The 23,787-nt window shown below is 37.7% G+C and overlaps 1 protein-coding gene across 10 annotated transcripts in view; it reads right to left on the reverse strand.

Annotated features, from left to right (window-relative positions):
• The window catches only part of PICALM (phosphatidylinositol binding clathrin assembly protein), an 82,005-nt gene that overhangs the window by 11,289 nt on the left and 46,929 nt on the right, over positions 1-23,787 (reverse strand). For 5 of the 10 annotated variants that reach the window (XM_088140526.1, XM_088140529.1, XM_088140528.1 and 2 more), the window contains 7 exons: positions 15,539-15,685; positions 14,598-14,678; positions 8,139-8,246; positions 7,518-7,649; positions 7,405-7,435; positions 6,874-6,973; positions 3,399-3,422 (listed from right to left, as the gene is read on the reverse strand). In XM_088140526.1, the coding sequence (XP_087996652.1) occupies positions 3,399-3,422; positions 6,874-6,973; positions 7,405-7,435; positions 7,518-7,649; positions 8,139-8,246; positions 14,598-14,678; positions 15,539-15,685 (623 nt within the window). The remainder of the gene's footprint in view (positions 1-3,398; positions 3,423-6,873; positions 6,974-7,404; positions 7,436-7,517; positions 7,650-8,138; positions 8,247-14,597; positions 14,679-15,538; positions 15,686-23,787) is intronic. The other 5 variants (XM_088140527.1, XM_088140534.1, XM_088140530.1 and 2 more) reach the window with 3 other exon arrangements.

A 23,787-nucleotide genomic window follows, 5' to 3' on the forward strand; every position in this document is an offset into this window, starting at 1 on the left:
GCCAGATGTGTCCCCCTGCTTAAGCCAGTACATGTCCGGGCCTGTCTGAAGTTTGCTAGAGAGCATTTGGATGATCTGGAAGAGGATTGGGAGAATGTCATATGGTCAGATGAAACCAAAGTAGAACGTTTTGGTCTAAACTCAACTCGTTGTGTTTGGAGGAGAGAGAATGCTGAGTTGCATCCAAAGAACACCATACCTACTGTGAAGCATGGGGGTGGAAACGTCATGCTTTGGGGCTGTTTTTCTGCAAAGGGACCAGGACGACTGATCCGTGTAAAGGAAAGAATGAATGGGGCCATGTATCGTGAGATTTTGAGTGAACACCTCCTTCCATCAGCAAGGGCATTGAAGATGAAACGTGGCTGGGTCTTTCAGCATGACAATGACCCCAAACACACCACCCAGGCAATGAAGGAGTGGCTTCGTAAGAAGCATTTCAAGGTCCTGGAGTGGCCTAGCCAGTCTCCAGATCTCAACCCCATGGAAAACCTTTGGAGGGAGTTGAAAGTCCGTGTTGCCCAGCGACAGCCCCAAAACATCACTGCTCTACAGGAGATCTGCATGGAGGAATGGGCCAAAATACCAGCAACAGTATGTGAAAACCTTGTGAAGACTTACAGAAAACGTTTGACCTCTGTCATTGCCAACAAAGGATATATAACAAAGTATTGAGATGAACTTTTGATATTGACCAAATACTTATTTTCCACCATGATTTGCAAATAAATTCTTTAAAAATCAGACAATGTGATTTTCTGGATTTTTTCCCCCATTTTGTCTCTCATAGTTGAGGTATACCTATGATGAAAATTACAGGCCTCTCTCATCTTTTTAAGTGGGAGAACTTGCACAATTGGTGGCTGACTAAATACTTTTTTGCCCCACTGTATATGGGGACCTCCACAGAGCTGGCAATTCTAGCTTACTATCTTAAATGATTAAATTTTAGCTAGGAGGCTCACCAAATCATTAACAATTGCTTAACTAATTCCTGAAACTGCCTAAAAAGGAAGCCCCAATTGGTGGACTATAGACAAATATTAGGTGAATTATCAGGAGCATCACAGGTAATTGCATAAAGCTCAACAACTGTATACCTGCACACATACATTTCTGAGTTTTTTTCTCCATGTCACTGCCAGTTAATATTGACAAGGCATTCTGTAAAATGTATTCATGTTTTTTAGCATTTTAACCTACATGGCTTAGACCTGAGTATCCTTGGGACATTCTGCTCCCAGCAATATCTGTACCTAATAAGATGGGGAGGAGGATCTCTTATAGTCTGAGAGTGTGTTGCCATCAGGGACCTCAGGACTGAGTCTTCTCCATTGCTGCCCCCTATTATGGAAGGGCATTCTTCCTGTGATTACAGTAATTCCATTAAGGCCTAGTAGTTCCAGGAAGCCTTTGGGGATTGAAGTGGGGATGGCCCCCCTGCAGGTTGTGACTGTTTATATTGGAATAATATTTTCTCAAGGCCTTAGGATTTTTGATTATTGATATTCATGCTCGATTTGTATTATTTTAACTGTAGTTATGGAGATGGAGTGTATGCTGTTTGAAGTTGGATATAACTTAAGTGGCTGTAAGCCTGAGTAATAAATAAATAAATAAATAAATACATTTTAATCTTGGGAATATTTTTTCAGTATTCTTTCACCTTATTAAACATGAAAGTGTAATTATAGTGAAATCTGGATTTAATGGACTGAAATAACGGATAAATCCATTGCATCTGAAGTAGGCTGGCAAGACAGTTAAATTTTATATTAATTTTATGACATCTCCTACAATCTGTATGATATTTGCCTCTTGAAGTCATCTGCTGCAGCAACATGTTTTCATATTTATTGAAATTCAGGAGTAATGGACATTCCCTTCCTTCTGCATGGTTCCTTAAAACAAAGTTTCATAACATCAAAAGGAGAAGCATTTTCAAACCAAAATCCCAAATGCCATAAACCTCTCCACAGTCAAATCCTTGATGCTTGTGTACATTTCTCTTTGCATGCCAATGAGCTTAAGAGTAGCTTAACAACATATATGACCACCTCCTCCTTCTGATCAATGAAACATAATCATTTACAATTCCATCTGCAATTTTTGGTCAATTATTGGAAATGCTGGCTTTGATGAACTTTATTGCAAAAATTCTATTAAGAGCCCAATTGCTGCAAAAACTGGCAAGCAGAAAAACACAGGTGCACTATAGACACTAGCTAATTCTGCTATGCAAAGTTTTCTGAATCTAAAGGAGGAATAGAGGCGCATATCATACCCATAATTTTATAAGAAATTCAACTGGTCTGAGAAGGATTTTCCACCAAGATAAAGGTACATGAAAGAAAACCCACACCATTTCTCCTATGGACTATACTATTACACAGGACAATGGAATCCAATTTGCTACTGATTACTATGATAAATGAAATGACAGTGATTAATATTAATATAGCTGAAGAAGCAAAATACTGCATATATGCATACACATATACGTGGCCATATGTTTGCTTGGTTTTTGGTTTTTAACTGTTTAAGCTGGTTTAGGATTTTCTTCTCCATGAAAGGAACATAGGGAAAGACCAATAATGATACAGAAAGCAAAACCAACTGGGCTGAAGTATGATATTCCAAAAGGAAGAACTGAAGAATTAAAGTCACTGTGATTTTTGATGTATGGCAATTTAGTCATAATAGTCACATATAAAGCAGACTGAGTAAACCAGAAGATGATCTAAAGACAAAAACATCCCACGATCAGTTATGAAACTTACCTTAAATAGGTATTTAGAATTCATTAAAGCCTTTAGTGACTTCATTCTTTAGCTGTTACCAACACTTATGAACAATCAGGCCATTTGTAGATTTTTTTTCTTTTAACTTTAATTAATGCTCGTATTTTGAGTGGAATGAGATAGCACTGACAGTTCAGAAGTTTTTGAATCAACTGACCGAACGTGGGAAATTTCACTGTTCAGTATTTTGGAACATATTGGTCTCTCCCTCTTTGAAATCAAGTTTATGGTAAGTGGAGAGTGAAAAGAAGCTTGTGAAATTTCATGCAGTTATTTGTATGCACAAATGCCTTTTTATTTAATTTATTCAAATTCAAATGCATTTAAAAAGGCAATGCAGACACAACACACCAGCTAATTGGCAGCAAATGACAGAGTTAAAGCAAGAAAATAATTCTGAATATTTCTCCATGCCATCCTTGGCTTCAAAAGGGCAACCATAAGATCTGGATATGTTAGAAGCTGCTCAAGATTTCCATCATGCCCAAAGATCTTAACAGAAGTGTGGAGTAGCAGGATTATGAGGTTCTGCTGTTGTGGTTAATATCAGCATGCCAATCTGATCGCAAAAGAAGGCTGCAGGTTTTGTTCACTTACGTATTGTGGAAAATGCATGCCATTCTGTTTTTCCCCGGAAGAACAATTACACAATGCAATAACACTGGATTAGAAATGAGTACTTACACAACAGAATATACACAAAGCATTTTGGTTACAAGTGTGCTTAACAACCTTGATGACACATTCTTGTAACCCAATAAGACATCTAGCAAAAAGGACATTAACAAGGTTGATAAGCTTGTGACAAAACATATAACAGTCTATTGTGGGCAAGTTTGTATTTCAGACATACTGGACTCCAGTAATTTAAGACAAAACACTGACAAGGAAATCAGACAACGTAGTGTTAAAGCAGAAAATTAAAGCAAAACAGTCCTTTTTCCTATCCCAACAGATCATGAAAATGATTTAGAAACTTAAAACTTTGCATATGCTATGATACAAAGCCTAAACCTCACCAGACTATACCCACACTCCCTACAAACCTTATTTCAGACTTGCCATTCCCACACTGGTTGTCTGTAGGAGTATTTTTTTTTTTTTTTTAAACTGGTTTTTAAATTTAAAGCTATTGTGCAATTTGTTTGGAAGCCTCAGACATGAGGTATGAGAAGTTAGGGCAGAACTGGAAGTTGCAAAGGTCACAAGAATTTCTCTGTTGTGTTAGTCCCAGAAGAACTGGATCCCTGGCACAGAGAACTTGCAAGGGGTCATCATGGCTGCTTCCACAGCCAATATTCTCTTCAAGTGCCCCCAAAATGGTTCAGAAATATTTCTTGACCAAGAGCTGGGGAGGACAAGGGGAACAGGTAGGTTTAAGAAGGAGGGCTTCCCCAAACCTCAGTCTCACATTTTAGCAAAACATGCCTGGAAGGCTTTTAAGTTTAGCCCTCACATCCTATTTTAAAATATAACAATTGCATGCTCTGACAAAGTTCTTTTATGATTCTCTGAGGCCTTGTTTTTGTACCTCCTCTTCCCCTCTTCTGTTCATTAGCTACTATGCTGTACTCTTAGAACAAAAATTGCTTTAAGGATGTTCAGATATAGGTGGACCTCGCTTAACGACCACTCATTCAGTGACTATTTGAACTTACAACAACGCTAAACAACTGGTACTTACAACCAGTCCTCAAAGTTCCAGTCATTGTAGCTCCCCCACAATCACATGATTGCAACCTGGGTCCTTGGCAACCAGCCTGGATTTCTGATCATTGCAGCATCCCACAGTCACATGATCATGATTTGTGACCTTCCCTGCTGGCTTCCCACAAGCAAAATCAATGGCGAAGCTGGCAGGAAGTTGGAAGTCATGATCATGTGAGGTCCTTGCTTAATGACCTGTGGTGATTTGCTTAATGATGGTAACCAGGGACTACCACATCTGTTGTCGCTAAGTGGCATGGTCATGTGATGTGCATTATGACTACACTGCTTAGTGACAGAAATTCTGGTTCCAATTACCATAGTTAAATGAGGACTACTTGTATAGGCCAGGGCGACAGCAATGTCAGAGCAGAATTTCAGCTCTGAAGAATATCCACAGTCAGTGATTATGAATCATTATTTTAAAGTCTATAAATAGACCAGCCTGGCATTTATTACCCATAAATATCCCCTATATCATATTTATAAGGGATTCTTTCCTAGTTTTCAAGCGTGTTCTACAGTACAACAGAGGAAATCAGTCTCTAAAAGTTCTCCTCCTCCCCACTTTGAGTATTACCGTATCATACTAGTAGTGCTTCAAATTCTCCTTTATGGCCTCTGCACAGTGTAATGGAGATTACAAATGCCCTAGTGCCATCTGAAGCACTCTTGAGATATGGATTGCTTGTCTCTTGCTATCTCACTGTTCACACATGATTGCTTCTGCATTTTCTCCGTTGATGGTTTGGTTAGATTTCAAAAACAATACACTTCAAAAGTACGATGCTTCTGATGGAATCGCAATGGCACAGGTCCCCTTTTTTTGTGATGATGAAGAACATATGAAGTAGAGTTTTCTCCATTAGAATGACATTTGGTGAAAAGCCAGTGTGGTGCAGCGGAATACGATTTCATGAACATTTGCTCTTTCAGACATTCTGAACTTTTGCCTCGCTTTGCCACTGAATATTATTGGAGTTTATTTAGGATCTTACTGATATAAAAAGGGAATCTGAGTGAACAAATTAACACAAATGGTTGGTTGGTCTTTTCTTCACTAATTAGTAAACAAAGTCATTCAGCATGTGATGGGCCAGTGTGAAAAAGTCACCTCCCTCTTACAGATTTAGAAACTGGTTGTGCCACTTTCAGGTACAATAATTGCATCCAAATGCTTTCTGCAATTGGTGATCATCCTCTTATCTCACTGTGTACAACTTTTGGCCTATTCTTTCATGGCAAAGTGCCTCAACACCTTAGCATTTGAGAGTCTACTAGCAGGAACTGATTATTTCAGATCCTACCACAACATTTTGATACTTAAGTCTGGACTCTGACTTGGCTCTTCCAAAACATTGAACTTGTTCTCCTTGATCCATTCTTTTGCAGTCTTGCTTTGTTGTTCGGGAACACTGCTTTGCTACACAATCCCACTTCTACCCAGTGCTTTTATGATGGTGAAGTCATGAACACTGATTTTATCCAAAGACGAACCTGCATATCCCTGTATTTTTTTTTTCTGACTTCCTGGACAACTATACACTGTACTACTGGAGTGATTTTAATTAGACAGGCACTATCCCCAAACTTACTCATTTCAAAACTATGCCTTTGACTGTGGATTGCAGGAGCCCCAAAGTTTTGAAATTGTTTTGTAAACTTTACTAGAGTAATAGGCATCAATGACGTTTTTATGGAAGCCTTCAAGTTTGTATTTTGGAGAGGGGCATGACATGTCTTCAGAATCAGGTGAGAACTTCACAATGATGAGGGGAGCCAATATTTATATAGGGAAGAGGTGGCCCAAATCAGTCCTTGTCATTTAATGTGGTGCTCATGCAAATGGGCCTAGTTATTTCTTCAACTGAATTGACTGAACTAGGGAGTAATCACTTTTTTATACTGGTAGTTTGCATGCTGGCTGACTTTGTTTCTGAAACAAATGAAAGGAATACCAAGATTTGCTGTTACTTTGTTTGTTCACTCAAATTCACTTCATATATCAGTAGGACCCATCTGAGATTCTGATAACATTCAGTGGCAAAGGATTAAAAATTCACCAACTTACATCAGTCAAGAACTGTTTGGCATGCAAAACCTAGAAAATATCCCCCTTTTAAACAAAAAATAGACATTGAATGGTGTGCCTTTTAAGACTGCTGCTGATTTTAACCTTAGATTGGGTATTTATTGGCCACTGTGAAAAGTCTATGTGATCTAACCCAGAAGAGAACATTTATAAGTTGGATTTGGATTTCCAGGTTTTCCAAGGTACGTACCACAATTCTTGATGACCCCTTATATTTCCACAATACAATCTAAGCTGCTGGATTTATGAACTCCAACTACGAAAACTGCTTACCATTGTTGGAGCATTCCATGCAGTTGTGGGTGCAACTTTGGGTTGCCAGTTGGAACCTCCTGTCAGTTTCTTTTCTCCTGGCTGGGTCCAGTTTACATCACTGTAAACAAATGTTCAATGTATTAAAACTCACAAAACTGTTTTCCTTGCACTCATGTAAAAAAACTGAAAAAGTATGAGAAGATACCTCATCCATTATCTATACAGTCCTCAGAATCTTGGAGAAACCTGTCAAACCTTGCAGTTCAGCTAGACAAGCACTGTTATCTCATGCACAGGAAAGAAAGGATAAATGAGAAATCCTGAATGTGGAATTCTAGATAACATTCAGTGTCTGAAAGGCTGGAATTTTGTGATGTGCTGATTGTGATATTATTGGGTAGATGGAAGATTCTGAATTTTAGTTGATCGTTCACAGATTGCCTCATTTAGAGCACTATCATTATCAGTAGCATAAAGAAATCAATCTGATGTGTTATGTAAAGCTGCTGTGAACATATATTTAGAAGATAAAAACTATAAAAAACTCACTTTTTAGCTGTTCCGTTTCCAATGCCCAAATCTGTTACAAAATAAAAAAACCATTAGAAGAAATTCATTTCCTTTAAATTTTGATTTCATACAAGTCCTGTATAAATACTTACTGCCTACAAGGTTGGCTAGAGATGAATCCAAGTCATCTAATACTAACTTATTGGGTGGTGCTTTGGAAGCTGGAAGACTCTGGTTCTGAGAAGCCACTGTTGGTTTTAGGAGTCCACCTAATTCATCAAAGCCTTAAACAACACATATTATTAAATGTAACAAAACTTTTCAATTATAGTATCAGATATCAACAAATCTATATTTTAAAATCTTAGTATAATAAAGCTAAAAACACTTGAGTAGGAATTGTGCTTCTATGCTTCAAAGAAAAAAAGTTAACTAAAATACTGTCATCTTTCTTCTATAAAATAAAGTTGACAATTCCACAAATTCTGGGATCCAAAGCAGTAGTAGAAGTAATCTTACAGCAAAAATGGCTGATTATACCTTACAGACTCTTCCAGAGTTAACATTTGTATACAAAAAAAATCACTTCACTGGATGTGTGAGGAAGTTCATACATCTGATGAGGTTGTTCAGAAAACCGAATCTGTTTATCTTTGGGAGATACAGCATTTAAAAGACTCCTTTTACGAATGCCCAAAGATCTACATGAAGTTGTGTGCCATTTTTCTTTGCTCTTTGAACATGATTAAATAAGGGCTAGTTAAAAGACTTACCACCAGAATCCACTGGTACATTTGAACTTTTGTTTCCAAATACAGACTCAAAGTCAACATTAAGGCCCGCTGATGGCTGCGGTGGAGCAACAGAAGATGGTGTGAACCCTACCAACAAAAATGGGGGAAAAAACAGAACTTTTTTATATGTAATATATACTCTCACTTTTCTTACAAGAAATATTGCCATAAACTATTGTGAGGATTGTGAGAATTCAAATGCTGGAAGATGAATCAGAAACTGGAGGAAAATCCCATGATTTAAACAGTGAAATATTCAGAGAATCATAGAATTGGAAGCAACCATATAGGCCACCGAGTTAACACTCTGCCCATTTCAGGAATACAAATTAAAATATCCATAACAGATGGGCATTCAATTTCTGCTTGACAGCAAAAGTGAATGGAAATACAGGTTATCCTCGACTTATGACCACAATAGGGACTGGAAAATTCATCGTTAAGTGAGGCATCATGTGACCACACCCAATTTTTTATTTTTTCCAGTGATCATTAAGTGAATCACACAATCATTAAGTGAATCACACGGTTCCTCATTGATTTTGTTTGTTGGAAGCCTGCTGGGGAGGTCGCAATTGGTGATCACATGACCCTGGGATACTACAACCGTCATAAATACATGCGGGTTTCCAAGTGCCTGAATTTTGATCATGTGATTGCAGGGATGCTGTGAAGGTCGTAAGTGCAAGGACCAGTCATAAGTAATTCTTTTCAGCACTGTCATAACTTTGAACGGTTGCTAAACGAATGGTTGTAAGTTGAGGACTACCTGTACTGCATAGGCCATTTTTCATACTTAGAAATGTATAGCATGAATACATCACTTATTATTTAACATGTATTCCCTAAACACGATGCCCTCAGGTAATGAGTAATTTTATTTTAGCACTACTACTGAGGTAGCTTCAACTTAATTTTCCATTTCAGTTCACAACAGTTTTCAAGAATTACCCTGACTATTGTTCCTAATTTCTTTCTGCCACCCACCAATCCACAAAGATTCCTGTATCTGAATCACACACCAGCATTTAAAATAGATTTAGAACCTACCTTATATCTACCTTAATCCTGGGTTTTTAAATTAAATTCCCATAAACATACATCAGCTATGAGCCAAGAATGTTTTATACTCCATTTCCATCTGGCAGCCATGCTACATCTCCCACAGATATCCACATATTTTATGACTTGCCTTTTATTAAACCTCTTCCAACAAAAAAAAAAAAAATTAAAAAGGGGGGGAAGCAAGCACCAATTTTTAAAGAAAGAACTATGCCACCTGTTGTATGCCAAATCTATTGATATTTCAGCACCAGAATTAAATGGGGGGGGGGCATAATGTGAAATACAACTGCTATCAGTTTGATGAGAATGATAAAAACAAACATGCAATGCCATATAAATTAAACTTATTTCCTTTTGTTGCAAAACACAAAGCTGGTAAAACTGTAAAGGTAAAGAGAGCTCCAGGCAAATTCACTAATTAGATTGGCCTAATGCAATAGTGACAACAATAAATGTGTTGTTAGGAATAGCAAAGCAAGGGACCAAAAATAGAGAAGCAAATATAATTCCAGTAAGTAAACACATGGTGTTCCCACAGCTTGTATTGTATGAATAACTGGTTAGCCCCTCAAAATTATTATTATTTTTGCAGAAGTGGAGATGGCATACAAGAGAACTAAAATAATTACAAAGTGAACATTTTATCTGAAAAAGAAATCTGAAAAACGTGACGCTTTTCTAGTTAGAAAATGAGACAGATAGTTATTTACAGTCATAACAGTATGCTACAGAGTGCCAAAATGTTGAAAAGTCAAATGTTTAATCCGAAATCTGAAGTCATCAAATGAAAGCATAGCAATAAATTCAGGAAACGACTTCACAGAAACAGATTCTGTACCATAACCTCATTTCTGCAATTTTTAAAGCAAAAGGAATAAAGCAAAACAAAAACAAAAACCCAGAAATATTGGGGAAAATAATAACTGCACTATTTATTTTTAATATCCTTTCTAGATATGAAGTTTTGTTGTGTTATAAATCTAAGATAGCAGGACTTCATATACAATGTGTTTGTACATATAAATATGTTTGTACAAAATCCAAAAGTTCAGTTTGTTCAGGAATTATGAATTTATTGACTGAATTTTCTTTTAAAATGTTTTAATGTTTGGCATGGATATTTATGGTATGATAAAGTTAAAATTAATGTGGGCTTTAAAAATCATTTTATTAGACATGCCATACTGAGAATAAGGAATAGATATAAACCCAGATTGTGCCTGAAAACACCTGTATGGATCTTAGCTCAAGAAGCATATTATAGAACAGAAATGGCAGATAAAGATAAGTGGTTGATGTACTGGGACCTATTGGAAAACTATCAAGGGGAATTTAAAATAAAATCAAGAGAACAATTAATAGCAGAAGGATATACTTGTCAATAGTTTTCCCATTTACAGTTACTTGAAAGATTTAAAATGGATAAAAAGACTTATGGTATGGAGCATAGTAAGTCAGAATTTGAAATACAATTGTGTACTGATGATGAACACGTAATGGCTAAAATGTACAAACTTCTGTTGAAATTTGAAACAGAGGAAGAACAGGTTAAAAAATGCACGATAAAGTGGGCTAAGAATTTTGGCAATAATATACAGATGGATCAATGGGAAAATGTGTGGTTAAAAGGGCTGACATTTACATTGTGTTATAATTTCAAAGAGAATTTTTATGAAATGATGTATCATTAGCACATGACACCAGAGAAATTATCTAGAATATATAAAGGCACTTCAAATGTATGCTGGAAATGTGAATGGCATGAAGGGACAGTTTATCATGCTTTGTGGACATGTAAAAAAGCTAAAAAATTTTGGGTTCAAATACATACTTTGATAGAGATAGAAAATATTGATTTTAAAGATCAATATTCAATTGAAGCTGGAACTTTTTCTTTCCAGATTAATGGATAAACAGTTATAAAAAAGCCATGGAAGATTATTTCAGTATATAATTACTGTGGCAAGATTACTATATGCACAGAGATGGAAAGATTCAATACTACCCACTATGGAGGAATGGTTGGTGAACTTGGCAAATTTTGTTGAAATGGATAAATTGACTTCTTTGATTAGAGAAGACACCATCTACATTTATTGGTGACTGGAAACCGCTTATGTACTTTTTGCATAAAAAAATAAAAAAAAAGAACTTGTGATTTATGGTTTTGGTGATTAGACAGGGTAGATTATAGAAAGAAGAGTAATATGATGTAACATTAGAGAGGTTAAAATATATTTGTACTTATAACTTCTGTGAAGAATATCAGAAGCTACTTCTTTATATCTTTTTTTCTTTCTTTTGTATTTTTCCTCAACTTTTTTCTTTTCTTGCATTTCTTGCTTTTTCTTTGATTTCTTTCTTTTTCCTTTTTCTTCCTTACTTTATATTAGTTTGTGTTAGTTTTTATTTTGTTTAAAAGTTTTAATAAAAATTATATTAAAATGTTTTAATGTTCATTGGAAATGGAAGCACAGGCTCCTGAACATAAACATGGCAGCTCCTTATTTTTAGGAAAATCAGGTAGACAAAAAAGTGAATACTGAAAACAAAAACATATCAACTTTGCAGTAAAATAAGGAAGGTGTAATGGACTGGGTCTTCCATTATGTTAAAAGTGCAAAAGGCACTAATTTTCAGAGGAAAAAAAAAACAGAAAGGGGGGACACAATCTGAATATACATTTCTGTACAGGATAAAATTGTAATCTAATTTTCACAAATTATCTGAAATCTTATTTTCAGAGAAAAATAAAAACCAGAACTTTACTTCTGAATATGTCCTTAAACAGTTAACTAATTAACTTAATCAGTTTCAATTACTTCTGAAGGTTTGTCTCTGTTGAAAAAAAATTTCTATTCTTCTATTCTACTCCCAGTCACAGAAGCCCCTCAAGTTCCTAGCAGGGTTTCTTATGCCACCTTGCAACTGGAGATAAGCTTCATGAAAGCAGAGGCAAGAGTGTGGGTGGCCATGCTCAACTAATGGCTCAGACTCTCTCTCTTTCCCTTGTCCTAGCCCCACTAACTTTGAGAGATGACTTCCAAGTCCCCATGGAAACAGGCAGTGGCAATTTAAATCTCATCCTTGGGCTTCTTCTGCTCCACAAGGGGTACGATCAGGCCAAAGTGCTCATTAAACGGTGCGTAACAGATACAGAGCGCCAGCCAGAGCTAGCAGGGCCCTAAATTTCCTTGCCAATGAATCCAACAGGTACTCTGCCTCTGGCGTCATGTACCAAACTAAACTGGAAATTCCTAAACACAAAAGGGCCTTTACTCTAGCACAATGTCACACCCTTCTCTCAACTGTCCGCGATAGCCAATGCAGGAAGACTTCCTATTTGGAGAGACAACACCTCTGTGATTCTGGACACAAAGAAACAACAGAGCATGTGTGCTTCTCCAGTGCCTGTATGACGGAGACATTTGCACTAGTTTCATCTTACCACTTCTGTATAAATACCCAGAGTGCACAGGACAATTTTACACCACCCTGTTTTCAGTCGCTAACACTTCTGCAACATACAATATCGCCAGATTCTGTACAGCATTGCTCAAAATTCGTCAGATGATAACTTCTGGCTGTGCTCAGGGCTCAACATTATAAACTAAATTCAGTGGGCACCTAGACTGTCATGTTAGGGTGCTTTGTAACCTAATAGATAGTCTTCCTCATACTAACTCTTTAGGCTCCCCTATACCCATCTAGCGCTCCCATGCCTTTTTTGATTATTACTTTATGTCTTTTATACAATATACATGGCTTTTAATTTACATATATTTTGTACTTTATATGTATTTTGCGTTTTATAACTCCTTTCAGATTTTCACTTTTTATAGCTACCATACATTTTTATGTTTCTTTTTAATGACTGTACCCCATTCCATTATGCTGGTTTATGACCATAATAAAGATTGATTGATACTCCCAGTCATTCACTTACCAAGACACAGTTTACTCGCTATTGGTCAGAAACAAAACAGGAGAACAGTAGTGACTGTAAAAGGATGCTGACTATAAGATTCTATAAGCAAAACAATGAAGGGATTTTCCAACAAGACTAGGACGACAAGACGAACCTTTGATCTGATTAAAGTGGATCTTATGTTCCTAACACAGCTCTATGAAAAAATATTTGCCCCTTTTTGAATTTTCTGAATTTTTGCATATCTTTGCTTCATGCTACTAATCTTTGTGTTACTAATATCTAAGGGGAATCCAACAGAACATTTAACATCATTGTTGGGTGCTGTTTCACCATGTGATAGGCCAGTGTAAAAAAGTAATCACTCCTTTGGAATCAGAAACTCTTAGCTATTCACCACCTCTAGCTATAATTGCAACCAAATGCTTCCTGTAATTGGTGATTAATCTCTGATGGGGCTGTGTAAGAATTTTGGTCCATTCCTCCATGGCAAACTGTTTCGATTCCTTAGTTGAAGGTTTACTAGCATGAACTGCTCATTTTAGGTCCTGCCGTGCTTTTATGAAGTTTAGTTTTGCAAACATTCCAAATATCCAAAGGGGAAGAACACCTTTTCACAGAACTGTGTGATCCGTATGTTACATTACCATAGTACTGATAACAACTCAAAACATACCTATATGCACCTTATTCCAAATGGGATAATGCTATTGTACTAAGCAGCTTCCAACACAGCTAGCACCAGTCCAGAAAAAGTAGACTTTTCCCTAGCATGGTCAGAATGACTTAAACATCACAGAGTGCTTCCTACATGCTCCATTTTGAAACTGCTGTAAGACCAAGACTGATATCAACTACATGTCAAAGTTTTCATATTCCTTTTAAGAAAACATCTACCAGAATGCCTTTTTATACACTTTAAACTTTTATCTCAAGATAAAAGTTCCAGGGAAAATAAAAAAGACAGTGGGCTTACTTAGCCCAGAAGACATATGATTACAATCTATGGTTAAACAAGAGCAGAAACTAATATGCAAAGCCAGTATTTACAATATTTTGGGCAAGAACATATTGTTTAAAAAAATAGAGAAATTAAACACCACTCTGATATTTAAAGAAGATCAAGTTTTTTTTCCTGGGGGTTTTTTTTTTTTTTTTTTTTGGTGCTTTCGAGTCAGTGTTGACTCCTGGTAACTGCCTGGACTAGTCCCTGAAGTTTTCTTGGCAAGGTTTTTCAGAAGTGGTTTGCCCTTGCTTGCTTCCTAGGGCTAAGAGAGAGCGGCTGGCCCAAATTCACCCAGCTGGCTTCGTGCCTAAGGTGGGACTAGAATTCACGGTCTATTCACCCGAAGGTTTAAAAATGTAGGAATTTTGAAACTGACATGGCTACATACTTCTGTCTGCATAAGAACAAAACTCCTGTGCTCTAAAAATCTTTTACCTACCTCCGAATAGACCAGCTACAGTTGAGGGTTCATTGCAGAAATGGGAAGCGTTAGGATAAGCTTGTGGGCCACAAAAAGAATCTGATAAAAGCATATGAAGCAGAAGAGCAAAGAAGGAATATTACGGAAAGAAAAAACAGTGCACACTGTTATATGGTTAACCAAACATTCAGACACTAAGACTGTAACTACATGACTTCTAATACACACAGAGAGACAACCTAGGAACTTCTTAAAAGAAAAGGTTTTACTCTATCCAAAGACAAGAAGGAACATTAAATGTCACATTTTATACCTCAAAAGACACAAATAAGTAAAGTAGCAGAGCTGAATAGTGGATCATTATTTGGGTGTCCCAAGGGGGTCTGATTCAATAAATAGATTGAAGCCATCTAGACAACCAGAAAAGTTAAATTGAACATTTGACACAAAAGATTTGGGAGTTACATTTCTCAGATCAGATAGCACTGCACCTTTTCCTTAACTTACTAATCGAAATCACAAGAAGATTAAGGAGCACCCATGAGGACTCATATATGAGTAGGATTTGAACTGGTACAGACCACTGGGAGGCTCCCTATGGTGGGACCATTTAGGTGTCTGGCACTGTAGTATTAATGATTGGCTGAAGCTAAGCTTAACCCACTTCCAGGGGAAATCAATGAAAAACGAATTAATGTTGAATCAAACAGAAAGAAGACAGATGTATAGAAAGATAGACAGACAGACAGATGGAAAGGAATCTAATATAAAACCCCACCCCCATCCCCGTATCATTCACTTGCCTTTAGAATTTGGTCATGGTTTAAACTAAATCATTAGCAAATATCATGGTATCAGGAACTGTTTTCCCCCCCTTCTACTGAGAGATCTGAGATTTGTCTAAGATTGATCAGTCACATCAGAGAAAATAAAAGCCAGCTAGCCAGCCAGTACTTTACCAACAAACATCTCATGAGTTGGTGTCCTAGAAGTGAAAGAAGGGAGTACATCAGAGGAGACAGAGAGGTGATCACTAGATTTTGTGAGGAAAGGATTTAGGTTTGGAATGGCATCGTCAACAGCATCAGGAGTGGACGTGAAAGGATCTGTACAGTCCAGGTGGAAGAAGAAGGAAAAGGAAGGGGAACCAAATTAGCTATGCATTAGTATTCAGGAAGAACATAAGTAGATACTTAATTGCTTACCAGTTGTCAGTTTGCATCCAGATCATACATAAGGCATGTCTGATAGGTTAAATTATTCTGGCTCATGCATGCCAAAACTCTATATTCTCATTCTACTCCATGGCTTAAATAACAATCAGTGACTTTTCTATAACGTGCAGAATGGATGCTATTTCTAGTTAACTGGAAGGTTAAACTATAATTATGAGTTTCAAATCCTGGTTAATAGAAAACGGTGACCACTCAATGGTTTGCATACTATGCTTAGCTACAAAAGAGCTACTAACTACAGTTAAGGAGATGGTACATGCATTCATATTAATCAACCAGAGTTTAATGCATTGTACAAGCATGCACTGTCTACTAAGAAAAGGGATTACTTTACGAAATAACATCTTAACAAAAACATAGGCATTTTCTAGTTTGCTATTCTTCAGATAGTTCCCAAAACAGACAAGAAATTGCATGACTAGCCACCATAGCTGCTGAGCAATTCTGGGAAAAGGAATAGTTTTAGGAGTTGCAAATAGATACTATATTCACAACCCTGTGTACTCTGAATCATGTCTTTTGTCTTCAAATCCGAAGCACTGCATAGCCATAATGCTCAAGCTAAACTAGTTAATTCTTTTAGTCTCTTCACAGTCAGGCTCAGCTCCTGATGACTTCATGAACATATTTTTGTGGTTTTCATGACAACAATATTAAAGTGATTTGCACTGCTCTTTTCAGGGATTTTTCCCCTCCAATTTCCCAGTCTAGCTTATAGCCTGGGGATTTCCTGCCAGTCTCCCATTCAAGTACTAATCAGATCTGACTCTGCTTAGCTTTTCAAGGTTGATTGAGATTGGCTAGGTGTTATCTCCAGGATGAGCTAAAACACTGCAAAACTTTCATTTCATTGCTATATATAGCTATGTATTTAATCTACAAATTTACTAACACGTAAGAAAATTTCAAAAGGCTTCCAATATGGTTTAACATAAAGTAAGAAATGAAATCTATGTGTACTCTAAGAGTCAACACTGACTTGATGGGACATTACCAGCCAATCAATAAATGAAAAGTAAATAGCAGTATTTCAAGGAAGAGGTAAATCTACTCTACCACTGTTGGAAGGGAAGCCTCACAGTCAACTTATGCTTTGGACTTCACCATCTGTGCATGCAATTAACCTTTCGTCTACCCTCACATCAGTATGTCAGATGCGGAACTGATATGTCCAACACAAGCACCTTTTGTTTGAAAACACACAACTGTGTTGATGCCATTCACAATCTCTATTGTAAAACCAGCTTTTCAAATGTAACACTGATCAGAGTCTTGCATCTCCTTAAAGATTAACAAATGTACTACAGCTTGAACTTTTGATGATTAGGACCCATTTTATCAGCCACATGAAATGTTCTTCTTCTCAGTTGCTACTGGAAAACACCCTGGTTGAATTGCAACAGTTTCTCAATCACAGACTATCACCATTCATGTTTTTAACATTGTTGTTGTTGTTGTTGTTTAGTCGTTAAGTCGTGTCCGACTCTTCGTGACCCCATGAACCATATTGCGCCAGGCCTTCCTGTCCTTCACTGCCTCCCTGAGTTTGCTCAGTTTCATGCTCATTGCTTCAGTGATGCTATCTAACCATCTCATCCTCTGCCGTCCTCTTCTCCTTTTGCCTTCAATCTTTCCCAGCATCAGGGTCTTCTCCAAAGAGATCTCTCTTCGCATTAGGTGGCCAAAATATCTGAGCTTGAGCTTCATTATCGATCCTTCCAATGAGCAATCAGGGTTGATTTCCTTTAAGATTGACTGGTTTGACCTCCTAGCAGTCCAGGGGACTCTCAAGAGTCTTCTCCAGCACCACAGTTCAAAGGCATCAATTCTTCGGCGCTCGGCCTTTTTTATGGTCCAGCTCTCACAGCCATACATTACTACTGGAAAAACCATAGCTTTGACTATGCGGATCTTTGTCGGCAAGGTGACGTCTCTGCTTTTTAATATGCTATCTAGGCTTGCCATAGCTTTCCTCCCAAGGAGCAAGCGTCTTTTAATTTCATGGCTGCAGTCTCCATCTGCGGTGGTCTTGGAGCCCAAATAAATGAAGTCTGTTACTGCTTCCATTTCTACCCCTTCTATTTGCCAGGAATTGATGGGTCCAGATGCCATGATCTTAGTTTTTTTAATGTTGAGTTTCAAGCCAGCTTTTGCACTCTCCTCTTTCACCCTCATCAAGAGGCTCTTTAGTTCTTCTTCACTTTCTGCCATTAGGGTGGTATCGTCCGCATATCTGAGGTTGTTGATGATTCTCCCTGCAATCTTAATTCCGGCTTGTGATTCTTCCAGCCTGGCATTTCTCATGATGTACTCTGCATATAGGTTAAATAAGCAGGGTGACAGTATACAGCCTTGTCGTACACCTTTCCCTATTTTGAACCAATCGGTTGTTCCATGACCGGTTCTAACTGTTGCTTCTTGGCCCGCATACAGATTTCTCAGGAGACAGGTAAGGTGGTCTGGTATTCCCATCTCTTTAAGAATTTGCCACAGTTTGTTGTGATCCACACAATCAAAGGCTTTTGCATAGTCAATGAAGCAGAAGTAGATATTTTTCTGGAACTCTCGTGCTTTCTCCATGATCCAGCGAATGTTGGCGATTTGATCTCTAGTTCCTCTGCCTCTTCGAAACCCAGCTTGTACATCCGGTAGTTCTCGGTTCATGTATTGTAGGATTTTGAGCATAACCTTGCTAGCATGTGAAATGAGTGCAATTGTGCGATAGTTTGAGCATTCTTTGGCGTTGCCCTTCTTTGGAATTGGAACGTAAACTGACCTTTTCCAATCCCGTGGCCACTGTTGCGTTTTCCAAACTTGCTGGCATATTGAGTGCAGCACTTTAACACCATCATCTTTTAGTATTTTAAATAATTCAGCTGGAATACTGTCATCTCCACTAGCTTTGTTGTTAGCAATGCTTCCTAAGGCCCACTTGACTTCACTCTCTAGGATGTCTGGCTCAAGGTCAGTGATCACACCAGCGTGGACATCAGAGACATTAAGATCTTTCTTGTATAGTTCTTCTGTGTATTCTTGCCACCGCTTCTTAATCTTTTCTGCTTCTGTTAGGTCCCTGCCTTTTTTGTCCTTTATCATGCCCATCTTTGCACTAAACATTCCTTTCATATCTCCAATTTTCTGTAGAGATCTCTAGTCTTCCCCATTCTATTGTTTTCCTCGATTTCTTTGCATTGTTCATTTAAGAAGGCCTTCTTATCTCTCCTGGCTATTCTCTGGAAATCTGCATTCAGTTGCTTATATCTTTCCCTTTCACCCTTGCTTTTCGCATTCCTTCTTTCCACAGCTATTTGTAAAGCCTCATCAGACAGCCATTTTGCTTTCTTGCATTTCTTTTTCTTTGGGATGGTTTTAGTTGCTGCCTCCTGTACAATGTTACGGACCTCCGTCCATAGTTCTTCAGGCACTCTGTCTACCAAATCTAATCCTCTAAATCTATTCATCACCTTCACTGTGTACTCACAAGGAATATGATCTAAGTCATACCTGAGTGGTCTAGTGGTTTTCCCTACATTCTTCAATTTAAGCCTAAAGTTTGCAGTAAGAAGCTCATGATCTGAGCCACAGTCAGCTCCTGGTCTTGTTTTTGCTGTCTGTATAGAGCTTCTCCATCTTTGGCTGCAAAGTATATAATCAATCTGGTTTCGGTATTGACCATCTGGTGATGTCCATGTGTAGAGTCGTCTCTTGTGTTGTTGGAAAAGAGTGTTTGCTATGACTAGCTTGTTCTCTTGACAGAACTCTATTAGCCTTTGCCCTGCTTCATTTTGTACTCCAAGGCCAAATTTGCCTGTTATTCCGATTACTCCTTGACTTCCTACTTTAGCATTCCAATCCCCTATGATGAAAAGGACATCTTTTTTTGGTGCTAGTTCTAGAAGGTGTTGTAGGTCTTCATAGAAGCGGTCAACTTCAGCTTCTTCAGCATCAGTGGTTGGGGCATAGACTTGGATGACTGTGATATTGAATGGTTTGCCTTGGATACGCACTGAGATCATTCTGTCGTTTTTGAGGTTGTACCCCAATACTGCCTTTCCCACTCTCTTATTCACTATGAGTGCAACTCCATTTCTTCTAAGGGTTTCTTGCCCACAGTAGTAGATATAATGGTCACCCGAATTATATTCACCCATTCCCGTCCATTTCGGTTCGCTGATTCCCAAGATGTCGACGTTCAATCTTGTCATCTCATGTTTGACCACATCCAGCTTGCCTTGGTTCATAGAGCTTACATTCCAGGTACCTATACAATATTGTTCTTTACAGCATCGGACCTTCTTTTCACTTCCAGATACATCCACAGCTGAACGTCCTTTCGGCTTTGGCCCAGCCGCTTCACTCTTTCTGGAGCTACTTGGAAATGCCCTCCGCTCTTCCCCAGTAGCATATTGGACACCTTCCGACCTGAGGGGCTCATCTTCCGGCATCATATCTTTTAGCCTTTTAACATTGTCCATGGGGTTTTCTTGGCAAGGATACTGGAGTGGGTTGCCATTTCCTTCTCCAGTGGACCACATTTTGTCAGAACTCTCTGTCATGACCTGTCCGTCTTGGGTGGCCCTGCACGGTATAGCTCATGGCTTCACTGAGTTACGCAAGCCCCTTCGCCACGACAAGGCAGTGATCCATGAAGGGGTTTTTTAACATTACCTCTTTCAAATACCTTACACGGCAACTAACAGAGAACCCTGACATATTTTTTGAGATTAGGAGCAAGCAAATCAAGACCTCGTTCTGATCCTTATGGGCTTTGTATCTGAATCCCACAGACGTCATTCATTCATTCATTCATTCATTCATTCATTCATTCATTCATTCATTCATTCATGTGCCTCCACCTCCTAACTTTCTGAGTGGCTCACAGTATAATATTATGATACTTATGATGGTTTACCAAAAAAATAACAACATCAAAGCAGACTAAGTGTCCACAAAAAGTAAAAGCCTCTTTGTAGCATTTTTAAATCCCAAGGCAGAGGTCAGTTTTCTCAGTTCAATATGGAGACTAAATGCAGGTAACGGAAAACCAAGCCTCAAGTTGTGAAAAGATACTTGTCTTTAGCTTTCTCCTGTATGAACCAATATGCGAACAGGGACCCTCTAATGCCATCTAGCAAATATTTCTAACCTCACCTTTTTATTTCTGAGGTTAGCGGGTGTGCCAAGCTAAGCAAGGAAGGAGAACTTTATGAAAGGCTCCTGCACCTCTCACTGGGGAGAAAAGAATTTCAGAATATTGCCAGTTCTGAGTTCCAGGAGTCAATGCTGCAGAGCATCCAAACTCCTCTGTTCAAAATAGGACCAATCATGGCCTCAGAGCAGAAATGAAGATTCCAAGGCTGCCTGTGACCCTTCTAAGGTGGGGGCTAAGGAACCCAGAGCTCCATCAGAAGCTGCTGTTGAATTATACTTTCAACACGATAGAGGGAACAAAGGGAGTAATCATATTAAATGCATTTAACTAATTTAAAATTAATTTAAATAAAATCTATTTTTGGTCTAGGGCTTCTCCACTTCTTCAACATGCTACTTCAAGGCCAAAGTCAGCTTTCTCCAAAAAGGCTGCATAGCTTTCCCCAAATTCTTGCTCTCCAGATGAGTTGGGCTTCAACTCCCATAATCTTCAGTTAGCATAATCATAGGTCTATTCTAGCACAGGATTATGGGATAGATGCATAATGTATCTAGAAGGCATCAGGGTGATAGAGGCTAAACCTGAACATGTGTATCAAATGACAGGTTGAGTAAAACCTTAATGTGGCTTATCATCTTCTCTGGGAAAACACTCAGAACAATAATTATGGCCTTCATGTCGATTTTCTTCCATGTACTTACAGTTTCAGAAAGGGTGCTGCTTTGGCTACTAAAACCACCCAAAACAGGGGGAGGAATTCTGCTTCAGGCCCCTCCCCTCCCAATGAACAGCTACCATAGAAACATGCTTACTTTGAATCACACCATATAATATACTACGGCTTAAAAGAAAGTGCATAACAGTCTCATTGCAATGTAAGAGGCAGATCAGATGGAAAAAAAACAAGCAGGACAAATAACTGCATTATTATTTAGGAAAAAAGAAGATAGGAGAAGTATTAAAAGATTAAAGAGGAAATGAAATCCTAATGTAAGCAGCTTTTAATATTGTCTCTACCTTCCACCATTCCCCTGACATACAGCAAAGCAGCAAATACAAAACAGAAGCATCCTCTCATGATGTTTATAGTTGTTTATAGTTTTTTTTTCTTATTTTTAAACCTTGGCAAGCTACAACAATAATCTAGTTCGTGTTCAAGACCGTATGCTTGCAGATAATCTTACTTTTTTACAGTGGCTTATTGTGTTCACTGCACATCTAATGAGGCAAGCTTTTAACATTTTCCTGGAAAAGCATTGAAGAAGAGCTACCTGAGTCCTTTATTAGTTGGGAAGTACTATGAATGTCACTTTAAACTCCTGAGGGAAAGACAAATGCAACAAACAGATACATATGGGACATAATATGTCTACATCAAATGGTTTCACGAATAACAAATTCCAAGGGTGGCTGAAAGTGTTCCATATGAATTAATGGAGAATAGAGAGCCTGCCAGAAGTATCCTAACATTGAATTTTGAAAGAATCAAACACTTCTGTAACTTGTTTGGCAACTAAATCTCCCAACTACATGTTCCCATTCATTTTTAATATAATTTCATCCCTATTTTTTAAGATAAAAAGATTGAATACTTCGGTGGTCTTAATAGATCTTAAAAAGGTAATCATCGTTCCTGAAAGACCATCTAAAAAAAGAAAGTCTAAAATCTAGGAGCCAACTGAACTTCTGTATTTCAGCTTCTTGTGTATTATCCATCTGCTCCTAGACAGGATGATGGTGGGACAGTACTGTTATCAGAATCCCTGAAGACTTGCTTCTTGTCAGTGGATACAATATGAAATATAATTGGACCAACAGTATGATTTAGGTTTCGGAGATATGTAAAATATTCTGATCTCAAAATCAGTTATTCTAAGCTTTTCAAGATTGGAACAATATAATGAATATTTCAGCCTAAAACAAAATGTGAAAGAGATTGTTTAAAAAATAAATAAAACTGTGAATAATTAAGCAGAAATAAGCGTGCTTTTAATAGTCTTCACTGCAAAATACATTTAGAAAATTATCATCCTCAAGGGAAATTATTTTATATGACAGGTAGGAAGTTGCACTTGGAACTGACTGCCAGCACCACAGTTACATTTGTGGCCTTAACACAAAATACAGCCAAGGGTTGCTTCAAGTTCCTATTCATCCTTATGGCACAATATTAACATTTCAAGCTTTATTTGTCAAAACAATCAAAATGATCTGAAGGATTGGTTTGAATTGGATTATTCTGTCCTAAATTCAGAACTATTTTTTGTTCATGTGCACCTTTATATAGTATAAGCAAGTTCCTGTTTTAACTTCAAAGCGTTTCTACAAATCGTCTTTTTTCTACCCATAGACTGAGACCAGATTCAGCATTCCTATTACTTTTGTTAAAGTCAACTTGACAGTTCATGCATTAAACTTACTCCCTCTGATTTGATGCAAAAGTAAAGACTGATCATTAGTGGGAAAGAGAGAGGGAAAAGATGGAGGAAGGAAGATATCATACCACTTCTATCTCTTAAAATAGAATTGTAATTCACGAAGCAAGTCTTCCTTAACAATGACACATAACTTGTATCTTACATACCTTTCTCTTAAATTATTTTAAAATTGTCTTGAGTCTGACAGACAACCCCTCAAATTTTTATCTATAAATTTAGATATCTAAATACCTATATACATATTCCTGAGTGTGGGCTACCCAGTTTCCACTTAATCCTGGCTAATAAGGTCTATCACTTTCCAAAGCACCAGTTCAACTGAACTCACAGCACTCAAGTTTGGAGGACTGGAAATAAACTGACATGACGTTACTTTGTTTTTA

The sequence above is a fragment of the Python bivittatus genome, unplaced genomic scaffold (genome assembly GCF_059951505.1).
Source record: "Python bivittatus isolate LINGU-HERP-01145 unplaced genomic scaffold, Pbiv_v1 ctg000340_np1212, whole genome shotgun sequence".
Classification (NCBI taxonomy): Eukaryota; Metazoa; Chordata; class Lepidosauria; order Squamata; family Pythonidae; genus Python; species Python bivittatus.